The 14,507-nt window shown below is 38.6% G+C and overlaps 1 protein-coding gene across 1 annotated transcript; it reads right to left on the bottom strand.

Moving 5' to 3' along the window:
• Positions 1–5,828: 5,828 nt before the first annotated feature.
• LOC127158504 (scavenger receptor cysteine-rich type 1 protein M130-like) lies at positions 5,829–14,501 on the bottom strand. Its single transcript, XM_051101594.1, has 6 exons — positions 14,445–14,501; positions 14,061–14,375; positions 7,378–7,701; positions 6,984–7,301; positions 6,675–6,845; positions 5,829–6,091 (listed from the first exon to the last, which is right to left on the bottom strand). The coding sequence occupies exons 2-6, from the start codon at positions 14,269–14,271 to the stop codon at positions 5,829–5,831; spliced, it is 1,287 nt and encodes a 428-aa protein (XP_050957551.1). The 5' UTR covers positions 14,272–14,375; positions 14,445–14,501.
• Positions 14,502–14,507: the final 6 nt, after the last annotated feature.

Genomic DNA, 14,507 nt, shown 5'->3' with positions numbered 1-14,507 from the left:
GGTTTTTGTAAGGTTCTGGATAGTTATACTTCCAATGGCTTTGGTAACACTTAAGTTGTTACTAGTGGGTTACCATGATCTTCACTTTAGAATACAGATCCAAATAATTAAAGTATGTAGTAACACTTGAGTCATTACTATCCAAAACTTTACACATACCTCAATAGCTTACCATGATTTCAGTCATTACTAGAGAGTTATCATGATCTTCACTTTAGAATACGGATCCAAAAAAACAGTAATTCCTTCTGAAGTATTTGGTAATACCTGAGTCATTACTAGTGGGTTAACATGATCTTTCCTATACATTTTGCATCATTCACATTTATTATGAACATAGTTCTTAGTAGTTCTCTGGGAGATATGATTAGCTAATAGTGAACTACCATGATCAACTGAGCACTATTACTTACTGATTTGTTAATCAGAGTTTCTTGTTAGTCAGTTGTAGTTACTAGAATGTTAATAGTGCATTATCATTTGTTCCTGTGTAGTTATTCATTAATGATGGATCTGTATTCTAAAGTGTTACCCTATGTGTGTACTTACCAGATGTAGTTATAGTGATTATAGAGGAGAGTAAAACAAGTGTCAGACATCCCTCCATCTTCTTCTGCTTGTCACACCATCTATCTAAACTTAAAGCAGATTGATAAAGAAACACTGCAGCTTATATTCAGCATCAAAGCCTGAACCTGAACACAGCAGATACAAGCACTGATGACTGACTGCTCACTTACTGAAACTTTATTTCACACACAAATAGTTAAAATTTACTATAAATGTATAAATTATAATAAACTGAACATTTTAAAGTTATTTTATGGGACAACTGTACATAAATTTAGGTGCATTTTAACAACACTGCTCTGATGTTCTGACCAAGAGCACAATAAACAGTATGTTAATACATTATAAAATGAACTGGACTGATTGTGTACAACAAATCAGGGCTATTCAGATGATATTTGTAAATAAACATTGTTTTTGTTCAAAAGCTATTAATTTGGCATTATGTCAAAGACACTTGTAGCTGTACATGTGTGTTTAACACTGTAATGTGTTAAAAATTCATCCGGCAGATGGCAGCAAAACACTTCTTATTGTAAAGAGGAGCAGACAAGAGTATTGTCATTGTGTCACCACATGAGGGAGCTACTTACTGGTGAACTTTCATTTCTAGACGATCTTTTTTTTTTTTTTTTTTCACAGCTACATTGCAGCTACAAATCAAATGTATTTCATGCAGAGCTCATTTTACTTTTTGTCTTCTGATATAATATATTTTAATACACAGAGTGACTAATGTTTTAAATACACTGTAACAGTGAGAGTGATATTTCTGATATTTTCATTCAGTTTTATAATATAACGCTCTTTAAAGAAAGGTTACTAGACATTCCCGTTCTCCGGGGAATATGTGGTTTATTGATGTTCTGTCCCCAAATGAAACTGTCCCTGGAAATGTCCCTGATTTTCAGCACATTTAAAACAGCTGCCAATACACACCAAAAATCTTGACCAACGTAACCTGCTGCCCAGATGTAGATTTGCCATTTAGGGGTCCGAAGCAACGTCAAAACCTCAGGCCCGCTCGGTACAAATCACGTTCCAGGGGTCTCACACACTTCTGTGTTTTGAGAGGTGGTTAAAACCACTATCGCTGCTGGTTACCGGGAAAATCACGTAATGATTATTTTCACCAACAGATGGAGCTGTGAGCTACATTTGTTACATGGTTACACGCTGCTAAAGCTGACCCATCAATTATGGCCTGTCCTGAATGAAACACTTCATGTGCACTCGCGGTCTTGCACTTACATGCCTAAATCCATTAAGACATAAGTGGCTTATTAGATACAGTATTAGTTTTAATGGGCAGTTTCAGTGGTCAGTGAGTGTTTACTGTATTAACATATAGATAACAAAATAGCAACTCTATAAAGTAGATACTTACCTACAATCAACCAAAATGAAACCTGCAGCTACATACTGTTGTTTGTCAGTAGTGAAGAATCTCTCATAAAGTTGTGTGTGGCTTTAAATAACTCTAAATGGTAACACTTACAATAAGGTACCATTTGTTAACATTAATGAATGCATTAACTAACTTGAACTAACAATAAACAATACATTTGTGACAGTATAAATTTGAAAAGTGTTCGACTTCCAGTAGATGGCAGCAATGTTTTACTAAACTAGCCCTTGCTAACAGTATCACCTCGAATTTAACTGAGAAACGTACATCTTTAAAGTGAATTTTACATAAAATGTTGCTATTTTAATAAGCCCAGTTATATACAAATATTAGTAAATTAGCCAATTCCATTAGCCAAATACCATAGATCCCCAAATACTACACACTACTACTAGCGTAAAAATATTATTAAAATGTGTTATCATGCGACACGAAAAATGACACGATTATGTTACAAAGTCTCGGATCTCTGGTACTCCATTGTTATTACCCTATTTTAAACTTTTAGACTAGGCCAACATGAAGTTGTTCACAAACTTTTACCTCATGTAGTTTATTTATATGATCATCATTCATCACATCATATTACCTCTGTCTTTGTCCCGGTTTTCCTCTTCTTCTCTTTTTTTTTTCTTCCCTAGTCACCAGAGGGCTTCGGTCTTTTTGACATACTGATAATTTATTAGTGAAGTGAACATCTATCACAATCACTGATGTATGTGGAAGTGCGGCTGTGCTGGGGAAGATTGATCATGCGTCGAACCGAATAGTTATGTTTTTGTCGGATAATCGCTTTTTTGTAATGTTTTAAATTGATAGCATTGAAGTAGTATTGGTAAAAAAAACAAACAAACAAACAAACAAAAAAACACTTCACTCATTTTGGCGCCCTAGGGATCGGCGGCGCCCTTAGCATTTGCCTATTTCGCCTATGCCACGGGCCGGCCCTGACGTCACACAACAGGCAACTGCACTTGTTTTATATTGATGGATGACATGAGCTGCACTGGGGTTCAAATGTTCTGTTGTTAAGCATTATTAAATCATAATATATTGTTATATTATACTGTTATATTATTATACTATTACATGTGGTGTATAGAGAAGAAATACACCTTTTAAACATGTTATTTATCAGATGAAAACATACCTGATCATATAAGATAAATGTTTTTTTTGTTTTTTTTTGTTTTTTAAGTTTTGAAAGTTTCTTAATGCATCCAAAATAAATGCAAATATAGGGCTGTTAATCACTGATGGTTATTTGGGCTTATATTTAGGATGTCTTTGACTATCACTGTGGTTGTGCTTTATAAGGCAAGATCATACATTTGATTTCAGGGTCTGTATACTGTCTTAAAAATACACACAAAAATTTTGTCTGCTTTTTTATTGGTATAAACAAGGCTAAAAACAATACCAAAAAAAAAAAAAAAATCTCAAAAAGGCATTACAGTTCTAATATATAAAAAAATGGGGAAATATATAAAAACCTGAAATTTGACATATTAATAACAGTATCACATAAACATTGTTCAGATTTGTTGAAATGAGGCAGTGGGTGTGATCACTGAGCCAAATGCTTTGTTTGACTCCTCCTCCACATCATCATAATCTGTTAAAAAAAAAAAAAAAAAAAATGAAATCATGTTAAACACTGTGTTTGGATAAATAGTTTATGCCTAAAACATTTATATTTATATAAATAAAGATAATGTAATGAGAACAAAAGGGTTATAGTAACTTACCCAACAGGTTTCTCACATCTTCACTGACACTCGTCACATCATCATACTCCTCCTGAACTCCCTCTGATCAAGAATGACATAAAAACATGTCAGATCAGTTTATAAAACAAGTGACTTCATAAAAAACACACAACAAATGTCTGATACTCATGTAAACATGGAAAGGCTAATAAAAAAAATGTGTAGTTCTGTGCATCTCACCTGTTACACCTTGAGAGCTCGGTCTAGTAATGATGACATCATCATAATTCTCTGGTGTGTTCACTACACATGCAAATATGATTAAAAATTAAATATGAGCCAAAAAAAAAAATTAAAACAGTAACTTAAAATATTATCTGTAACAATCTTGATTTTAAAACAATTATTTTTTTTTTGAAAAAAAAATGATAAAATAATTATAACACCTTTTTTAATATCAGAGTTCTGTCCACTCGTCATGACATCATCATAGCTCTCAGGTGTGTCTTCTACAAATTCACACATTCATCACAGACACACACATTCATTACATTCAGAACAAATTTAAAATATCTGTCTTCAATATACTGTAATATTTTAATTTAAAAGTATATTATATGCTGTTGTAGAATAACAGAGTGACACCTGTCTCACGATCTGGTTTCAGTCCATCAGTGATGACATCATCATAGTATCCCGGTGTGATTTCCTTCACCATCTCTTCTGCATCAACACAGAATATGTTTGGATACAAAACCAAAATATGTTGTTGCTGCAGATCATGAGACTGAGAATTTTTATTAAACATTTGGTAATGAATCATGTGATCAATTAAAAAGGTCACTGACCTTTTAGGCCACTGCCATTGGTGACATCATCATAATATGCAGTCTTGAACTCTTCTGCTAAAAAGGAGAACAGACTGTTAATATATAAAACAGTTAACAAATAATAGCTTTTCAATAGTAATTTGTTTATTTGTTTATTTATTTAGGTGAATTCTTTAAAAAGGATTTGAGTTGAATGTGGAATAAATATGTGCTTCATCTCTCTAACCTGAGAGAAGCTCATCAGCATCTTCATACCCAGAATGCAGTTCTTCAGAGATGAGACTCCCTGTTAAAGGAGAGCAGAACAGACAGAAACATGTTCATCATTACAAACAGACTGAATCCTCATTTCCTTTGAATCATAAAGGAGACAACACAGCACAAATATTAATTATTTGCATTTAAAAGCATTATAGGCAGAAATCCCTTTTTGTTGGGCCTGTTAGTAAACACACAAATCTATCCTCACATGAACCCATTCCTCACTGCCTTCCAGAAATAGACACACACACACACACACACCTGCACCTACACTTAAAAATATATGAACACCTCCTTATGACAATCTAAAAATACTCACAGGAAGAGACACTCACTGACACACACACACACACACACACACACACACACAAAACATGCACCTGCAGCTCTGTGGTTTTCTGTCAGGAATTCTGTGGTTTGAAGCAGGAGGTTTAACTGGACTAATAATAGATGAACATCAACTGTCTGACAGACTCTCTTATTAATGATATTAAATGAGATTGATGGCTCATGTCTCACCCCTCTGAGTGAAGTGATTGTGTCTGTGCTGAATCTCCTCATAAACGGCCTCAGACGTCATCCTGTGTCTCCTCTTAGAGAGAGCTGTGAGTGTAGACAGACAAACCTGCTGTCAGTTCACAACACATGACTGATCACACACTGAATAAGACACAATATGACAGTCTCTGGATCTCTCCTACCTCTCCTCATCACTCTGTTCTGCTGAATCAGTATAAGCAGTGGCACTAAGAGCAGTAAGAGCACAACTACCAGTACAATCACAAGCACTGGGGGAGGACTGGAGACACTGTTGAAGGAGTTTGTGGAGGAGTGACTGATGTTGAACTGGAGGAGTAGGAGAAGCTGATGTTGTTGTGGCAGGAGTAGTGGACACTGACAAATCTGTCAAAACAGACACAAACACATAAACAATCATGCAAATGATTGATTTAAACACAAAATATTATTAGCACTGAAAAATAAAATTTCCAGTGTTTTTGTGACCTGCACAGGTGAGTCTAACAAGCTTCTTGCAGTCAGTGTGGTTATTCAGGGAGAGAGGACAGTCCCACAGGTGAATCTCATTCCCTCTGCATTGACCTTGTTCATCCACACAACACCTTCACCAGCACCAAAGGTTGAATTCCCATCAGCCCTCAGTGCTGCTCCACAACCCAGCTGCCTGCAGACCACCTGAGCATCACTGATGTCCCACTGATCATCACAGACTGAGCCCCACACAGCGTTATGATACACCTCCAGCCTCCCAGAGCACCGGCCCTCACTTCCATTCAGTCTGAGAGGAACATGATCTAAAACACACACATCAACCAGCACTGAGCAGCTTCAGCACAACATTTACAACAAAACACACAGTGAAACTGAATGCATGTCTTATAATAATACATTACCTAAAAATGAACACTGTTTCTGTTGAGGAGATGATGAAACAAGACATGTTTAAATAATTTATTGGAAAAATAAGGCTCTCCTCATTAACTTAAAATGAAGAGAACATTAGGATAAAAGACACATACTGTAAACTCACATTGAAACACATCATCAAGGAGATGGTGAAAAAACATATCATTTAAGCCTCAGATCATTCATTTCTTTCATTTACCTCAGGTTTCTTTTTAAGAAATATTAGTTTTCTCAACAGGCTCTCCGTTTAGATATAAAACATTGTGTTTAAATTAGATATAAACATTGTGTTAAACATGACTTAGACATTATACATCATTTAAATATCATCTCACTTGAGCAGGTGATTTTGGCCACTTCATCTCTATTACAGTCATTCTGTCCCCAGGGTGAAGATGGACACTGCCATATAGTGGAATCATGTTGTCGACATTTAAAAAAATCAAGCCAGTTATGAGACTTCAGTCCCACTCTTGCTGTAGAATGGGTTCAAAACACCAGATCTTCCACAGTTCAGCTCTTGACAGATCAGACTTGCTGTGTCTCTGTCCATCTGGTTCCAGCACACATTACCCCAGGATCCATTGTAGAAAACCTCCACATTCCCTTCACAGCCCTCAGTTAACCTGATCTCTTTAAACTCTAGATAAAAATGAAAAGTCATTTTAAAATATCTGAATTGAAAAACCTTGCCATAAACATGTGAAAGTGTTGAAAGGTTATTTCTGAAACCTTTATATCAACTTTAATTTTAAAGAAAATGTACAGCACCTCATTTACCTGAACACACGACTCCTACATCCTCCTTGTGTTGACAGTCATGTTTTCCCCAGTCTGGAGAAGAGCAGCTCCACAGGGACGTCTCATTCCCCTCACACTCCACCTCATCCAGCCATATGGGTCCAGAACCAGGACCAAACCAGGCTGGTACCTGCTGGTTACTGAGGGCCACTCCACACTGCAGCTGTCTGCACACCACATGGGCATCTTTAATATCCCAGGAGTCATCACACACTGTCCCCCATGAGCCGCTGTGAAAAACCTCCAGCCTCCCTGCACAGTCTCCCCCAGAACCCACCAGCCTGATGGACCCACGACCTGATATTCAGAGAAAGAAAAACACATTATTGATCACTAACAACTGAAGAATCTGCCCAGATGTTGTTGTTCTCACCAAGGCAGGTGATTGACAGCTGTTGTGTGGAGCTGCAGTTGAGAGTTTGTGGAGAGCTGCAGTTCCCCAGATGAGCTTCACTCCCAGAGCACTGGAAGCCCATCACACACTCATGACTGTGTTCAGGACTGGATGAAGAGGAGCCGTAGAAGTTCAGCACAGAGCCACAGCCCAGCTGTCTGCAGACCACAGAGGATTCAGTGAGACTCCAGGAGTCCAGCAGAACTCTCCTCCAGACCTGATGGATGAAAACTTCCACCTCCCCCTCACACTGTCTCTCTCCAGACAACCGCACCAGACCATCATGAAGAGCCAGAGAGGAATCTGAGAAGATACCACATTTTATTAAGCACTGTTTCCAACAAATTTTCAGAAGAAGTTGCTAAAGGCAGGTTGATTAGTTGGTGAAATGGCTAAATGAGATTGTGATGTCACTGCATGATGACATCATTACATAACCATGAAGCAAGTGTCACTGTAGAGCACACAGTGAGATTACTCACATTAACTGGCCATCTCACTGAAAAACAGGGTTTGCAATATGTTAATTTATATTTGTTAATAAAAGGAATATTTATTATTTGTAAAAGATAATATAAACTCAAAATATTTATAATTTTTATTCAATAAACAATAAACAAAACAATTGAACAACATTTGATTTATTTTCTTATTTTCTGGTAAAACTACACATTCTGAACAATAATAGTTTTAAACAGAATATTTTAATAGCTATGTTACACTCACAACCTACAGAAGCAACATGGCGCCGCACATGGCAGCCACGGTGTTTGGCTCTCCATTGTTTGTACTGTTTTTGTTAGTTTTCCCTGTTTTTTGTCTCTCAAACACAATCAGTTTTACCAGGGATAAACTGCTGAACATTCGGCAGAACACACCTCAAAATATTCTACCGGTTTTCGATTATTCGGACGTTTTGCTAAACGTTGTAGTTGGCGGAGCGGCGGCACTGATCAAACGCCTCAGGACGCGCAGACGGGGAAAGCGAGCTGGCGCTCTCGTTAAAGTGCATATTCCAGGTTAGCGACCCCAGTGAGTTTTTGTATAGAAAAATAATGAAGGAGCTAGATTTTCTTGAAACTATACTTTAAAACACGATATTAAGGCTTCTTGAGTCATTTTTGTGAGAGAATTTTAGTTCCGCATCTGAAAATCGCCAAAACCGGAAGTGACGTCACGAGAGGGAGTGCGGTCAATGTAAACAATAGAAAAACAATGGATCGCAATGATCGTTCGGACGCGGAGGAAATTTTAAACGTTTATTTACACTCGTATGACGGACCACACATACAATTATGAGTCTGCTGTGTGTCCAAGAGAGCAGGGACAGGCCAGGATTAGACAGAACAACGGTCAGATGAGACGAATTGAGTTGTGGTGTGAGGAGAACAGGGAAGAGAACAGTGTTAGCTTAGATATAACGTTACACACGTTAGCAAACGATATATAATCAGGCTAAAGCAAAGCTAATATTGCTCATCTAGAAGTATTCATACTACTTACCCGTAACAGAAACTAATAATCGTTAATCAAGCGCGTCAAACTCGTTAATATCCGACACTAACGTGACGTGATATGGCGGTTTCTCATCAAAGAGAGAGACGGAGATAAACACGTTTGTGTTTCATTATATTCTTGTGTGAGAAACCCTTACCTTCATGTGTTGTGTCAGTCATGAGTAGACAGTTTACAGAGGAAGAGTGACTTTATAAAGGTTCTGAATGGCCCCATTTTGGTGACAATCAATAAACAATAATCACAATCACAAATTGTCTTACTGTATAAAAACTTGTTTATGAAATTTACATCACATATATATCAAGCAGATCTGCACTTATGGTTAATTCAATTCAGCTTTATTTATATATGCACTAAATCAAACTCAAAACACAACATTGCAACTGTTTATATATATATATATATATATATATATATTATATATATATATATATATATACACATATATATGTATATATACACACACACACACATACATATATAACAAATGTAGATGTACCAAACATATACTACTGAATCAAAAATATACCATCGGACCCATTTAAAAACATTGAACAATCTTTCAGTGTGGGTATCACACTAATGTGTTGTTAACATGTTAAATTGTGTATGCTGTGCTAGATACACGCCAACAGCTTCATCTTGTTGATCCTCTGGAGGGATCTGGAACGGGGAGCAGGTGTAGTGGAAGACAAGACAGTGCTGCGTTCTCATAGAGCCTTTCGTGACCTGCAGTATTCCACTATCATTCATTGCTGACCATACTTTTCCACTTGGCCTCCATCACATCTGCATCTCCATTAGGAGTGGAAGCTGAAGTCCAGAGGTGGTTAATAACAGCTGGCCTCTACTGCTTCAGATCTTCACACACCCCCATGTCTTGCAATGTCTCCCAGAGCCTTATAAACACACCACATGACAATAAATTACCAATTAGATGTGCAAACAATGTCACTAAGCTGTAACTAGACCTGATGGTTACAATATACAAACTGAGGTTAACTTACCAGTTTTGCCTTCTCAAATGGTAACGTTTTTACACGGTTTTATTATATTGCTAATGCTTACAAGCTAGCTGCGGTGCTTTACAACAACTTATACACATCCCGCTGCGTCTCATCATTAAATAATTATGTCCACTGATTTGGTAGTTAATACATGTTATAAGAATACTAATAAATAATAATAATAAAACAAGACTTACGGTGCACAGTTCACGTTTTGTCGAGATGCATCTCTGACGGATCCGGATGAACCACAGTGTGACGGCGGACCCGGTGAAGGCGCTGTGTGCACCGAACGAACCGCACCAGCTCTGAGCTGCTTCGGCATCCCATGTTGAACTCCATCATACAGCCGGGACAATAATCCTCCGGTGTAAATTGAACGCTACACACCACCGCGTTTTTCAAAGCAAATGCATTAGTAAAGGCGCGTCTCTTCAGCTGCACAAACGCACGCAGGCACGGAAAATAGCGCCGTCCTTTTTCTTGTTAGCAAACTTGTGGACTCGATGTCCTGACAGGTTGGAGTTTGTGCAACCTCAAAAAACACAATAATTTACCATGACGATAATCAATTGAAATAAAGAAATAGCTACAGAAAACACACTGACTCAAGACCGCTCCTACTGAAAACCAATAGACCACAGCAAACGACTCCCTCTCGTGACGTCATATGACGCGATGTTAAAAAAAAGCGCTTTTTGAGAACGGTCAAGGAAATCGTCACTTTTTCTTCTAAATTTGTGCCCTTGCGTCTTGTAAAACATTTTCATATCCTGCATTAACGATTCATATGGTATTTTTGTACAAGGATATATGTTTATTTGAAAAACATTTTTAACCTGCAATATGCACTTTAAGCTTCGACAGCGCGGATTTCGAACGGTGCTGCCTAGCATACATCTGGCAAATCTCCGCTCTCTACCCAACAAAACGAACGAACTACTTCTGCTCACTCGGACAAATAAGGACTTTTCAAACTCCGCTGCTCTGTGCTTCACGGAAACCTGGCTGAATGACGCGATGCCGGACTGCGAGCTTCATCTGCCGGGCTATCAGCTGTTTAGAGCGGATCGAGACGCAGAATCAACGGGGAAATCGCGTGGCGGCCGGACGTGCTTTTACATCAATGAGAGGTGGTGTACAGATGTAACAGTATTAAAGAAGATGTGCTGTTCCGATCTAGAAGCGCTTTTCATTGACTATAAGCCGTTCTGTTCCCCGCGAGAGTTTTGCTCGTTCATTCTCGTGAGTGTATACATTCCACCGCAAGCGAACGTGAGCCTGGCTCTACAGAAACTCGCCTATCAGATCACAGACACCGAGCAAAAACACCCGGATTCTGTTTTAATCATTCTCGGGGACTTTAATAAAGCTAATCTCTCACGTGAACTGCCTAAATACAGTCAACAATTTACATGTCCCACCAGAGACAGTACATACTGGACCATTGTTACACAGTAATTAAAGATGCATATCGCTCAGTCCCACGGGCAGATTTGGGACTCTCTGATCACTGCCTGGTTCATCTTATACCGACCTACAGGCAAAAACTTAAATCTGCTAAACCTGTAGTGAAGACTGTAAAAAGATGGACCAACGAAACAGAGCGGGTTTTACAAGCCTGTTTCGAATGGACTGATTGGAGTGTTTTTGAAGCTGCTGCCACCGATCTGGATGAGCTCACAGAGACTGTAACATCCTATATCAGTTTTTGTGAAGATATATGCATTCCTACCAGGACTTATTTAACATTTAACAATGATAAGCCATGGTTTACAGCAAAACTCAGACATCTTCGTCACGCCAAAGAGGATGCCTACAGAAAAGGGGATAGAGTCTTGTACAGTCAGGCCAGGAACACACTGAACAAGGAGATTAGAGCGGCTAAAAGGACCTATGCAAAAAGGTTAGAAGATCAATTCGCTTCAAACGACCCAACCTCAGTGTGGAAAGGTCTGAAAGCCATCACAAACTACAAGACGCCATCCCCCAGCACTGAGGTGAATCAACAACTTGCTGAAGACCTGAATGAGTTTTATTGTAGATTTGAAACCCCCCACACTCGTTCTGACCATCTCCCTACACATCCATTAACACCTCCAACAAACCCCTCCTCCCCCCCTCCTGCACTTCAGATTAGTGAAGAAGATGTGTGCCAGGTCTTCAGAAAGAACAAAAGAAGAAAGGCACCAGGCCCAGACGCTGTGACACCAGCCTGTCTGAAAACCTGTGCTGATCAGCTGGCACCCATCTTTTCACAGATCTTCAACAGGTCTCTGGAGTTGTGTGAAGTTCCATCATGCTTCAAACGCTCCACCATCATCCCCGTCCCAAAGAAACCCAAAATTACTGGACTTAATGACTACAGACCTGTGCCGCTCACGTCTGTCAACATAAAGTCATTAGAAAAACTGGTTTTGGCTTACCTGAAGGACATCACTGGACCCTTACTGGACCCCCTGCAGTTTGCTTACCGAGCAAACAGGTCTGTGGATGATGCAGTGAACATGGGACTGCACTTCATCCTGCAACATCTGGACAGACCAGGGACTTATGTGAGGATCCTGTTTGTGGACTTCAGTTCGGCCTTCAACACCATCATTCCTACACTCCTCCAGACCAAACTAAATCAGCTCTGTGTTCCTAGCTCTATCTCTCAGTGGATCACCAGCTTTCTGACAGATAGGCAGCAGCTAGTGAGAATGGGGACATTAATATCAAGTAGCTGCACCACCAACACTGGCGCCCCTCAGGGTTGTGTTCTCTCCCCACTGTATACATCCAGAGTGAGGAAAAGGGCTCAGAAAATCACTCTGGATACCTCACACCCATGTCATCCCCTTTTCAAACTTTTGCCATCTGGTCGGCGCTACAGAGCCACAAATACCAGGACAGCCAGACATAAGAACAGTTTCTTACCTCGGGCAATATACCTAATGAACAGTTAAATGTTCCAGACCCACCCACCCACCCCCCACACACACCCCCCACACACAATTGTGCAATAAAAATATGTGCAATAACCTTTATTTGTTACCACCTACATCTCAGTACATCCTGACATCTCATTCTATTCTATTCTATTCTACTCTACTCTACTCTACTCTACTATATTCTGTTCTTTTTCCATCATCTGTAGCACACTTGTATATACAATTTATTTATTTTCTTAAATCTTATATTGCAATTTTTGTCTATTTATATTTACATATGTGTATTTTTTTATTCTCAACTTATATTATTTTCTCTGTTGTGTTGTCGTCTCGGTGCACTGGAAGCCTGTGACACCAAAACACATTCCTTGTATGCGTAAGCATACTTGGCAATAAAGCTGTTCTGATTCTGATTCTGAAAAGTCTGTTAAAACAGGTCAGTGTCAGGACCATGGACCTGTTTTGTCACTGTTTCAGTTTCTCTTTTTCCTTTTTTGGTCAAGTTCCTGTCCTTGTTTAGTATGATTAATCCCATGCACCTGTGTTTTCCAATTACCCCGTATATTTCAGTTCCTGCTTGTTCATTTCTCCCCGTTCGAGTCTACTTGTTGTATACGTGTGCTTCCTATATAGCATAGTGTGACAGTCAGAGTGTACTGTGTTAATATGAAGAAATTTTCTGTATTGATTTTTTTCACAGGTGTCTTACTTTTTTTTTTTTAAATTATGCTCATTATTGCTATTTTTAGGGCTTTTGTTATTTTAGAGATACAGGTTATGTACATTAACAGACAACATCCAGGCAGAAAATTACCAGTAAGATTTTCAGTTCTCTAGAGATTTTTTGCTGTTGTTGATCTAACTGATTAACAATTATAAGAACAAGCTAATAACAAGGTGCATCATGAATGAACAATTATTACTGAACAGCTGCAACTTGCAACTTAATTCCCATATGATGTGTGTACTGCTAGACAGCTCTCTCCAGACTAATGTGCTGTTCAGTAGTTTCTTTAGAGGGAAAATGCATGTCATTTTTAATCTTCTCACTTTTCAAAAGTTGGCAAATAGATTTTAAAAATGGCTAAATTTGTTGCTAGGTGTTTCAGAAGAAAAGTTGCTAAATCTAGCACCAAAATTGCACAGGTGGCAACACTAATTGCAAGCTAATTTAACTTTTTTTTTTTTAATAAAATCCTCTCACCAGAACAGATGACTCCAACATCTCGTCTATGAGAACATTCAGCTCGACTCCATGAAGAGATGGAACATTCTGAGAGTTTTGTTTCATTCCCGTCACAATCAAACACATCAGCCCAGATTTCACCACTTCCCTCTCCAAACCAGTCTGATCCCACAACAGACACAGCAATCCCACAATCCAGCTGTTTACAGAGGACACTGACAGCTCTCATATCCCAGCATGCATCACACACTGTGCCCCACTCATTGATGAATCGAAGCTCCACTCTTCCAGAACAAGAGTCTGAACCATTTACCAGTCTGAGATCAGTGTAACCTGGACAAACAACAGAGTTTATTTAAATGGTATGAAACATGCAAAAGAAATATGTTTGACAAAACCTACCAGAACATAACAGTCCAATGTCATTCTCATGGGTACAGTTGTATTTGAGAGATGATGATGTAG

Source organism: Labeo rohita, unplaced genomic scaffold, assembly GCF_022985175.1.
Source record: "Labeo rohita strain BAU-BD-2019 unplaced genomic scaffold, IGBB_LRoh.1.0 scaffold_1522, whole genome shotgun sequence".
NCBI lineage: Eukaryota > Metazoa > Chordata > Actinopteri > Cypriniformes > Cyprinidae > Labeo > Labeo rohita.
Note: the sequence above shows the minus strand (reverse complement) of the source record. Positions and strands in the feature narration are given on the sequence as shown.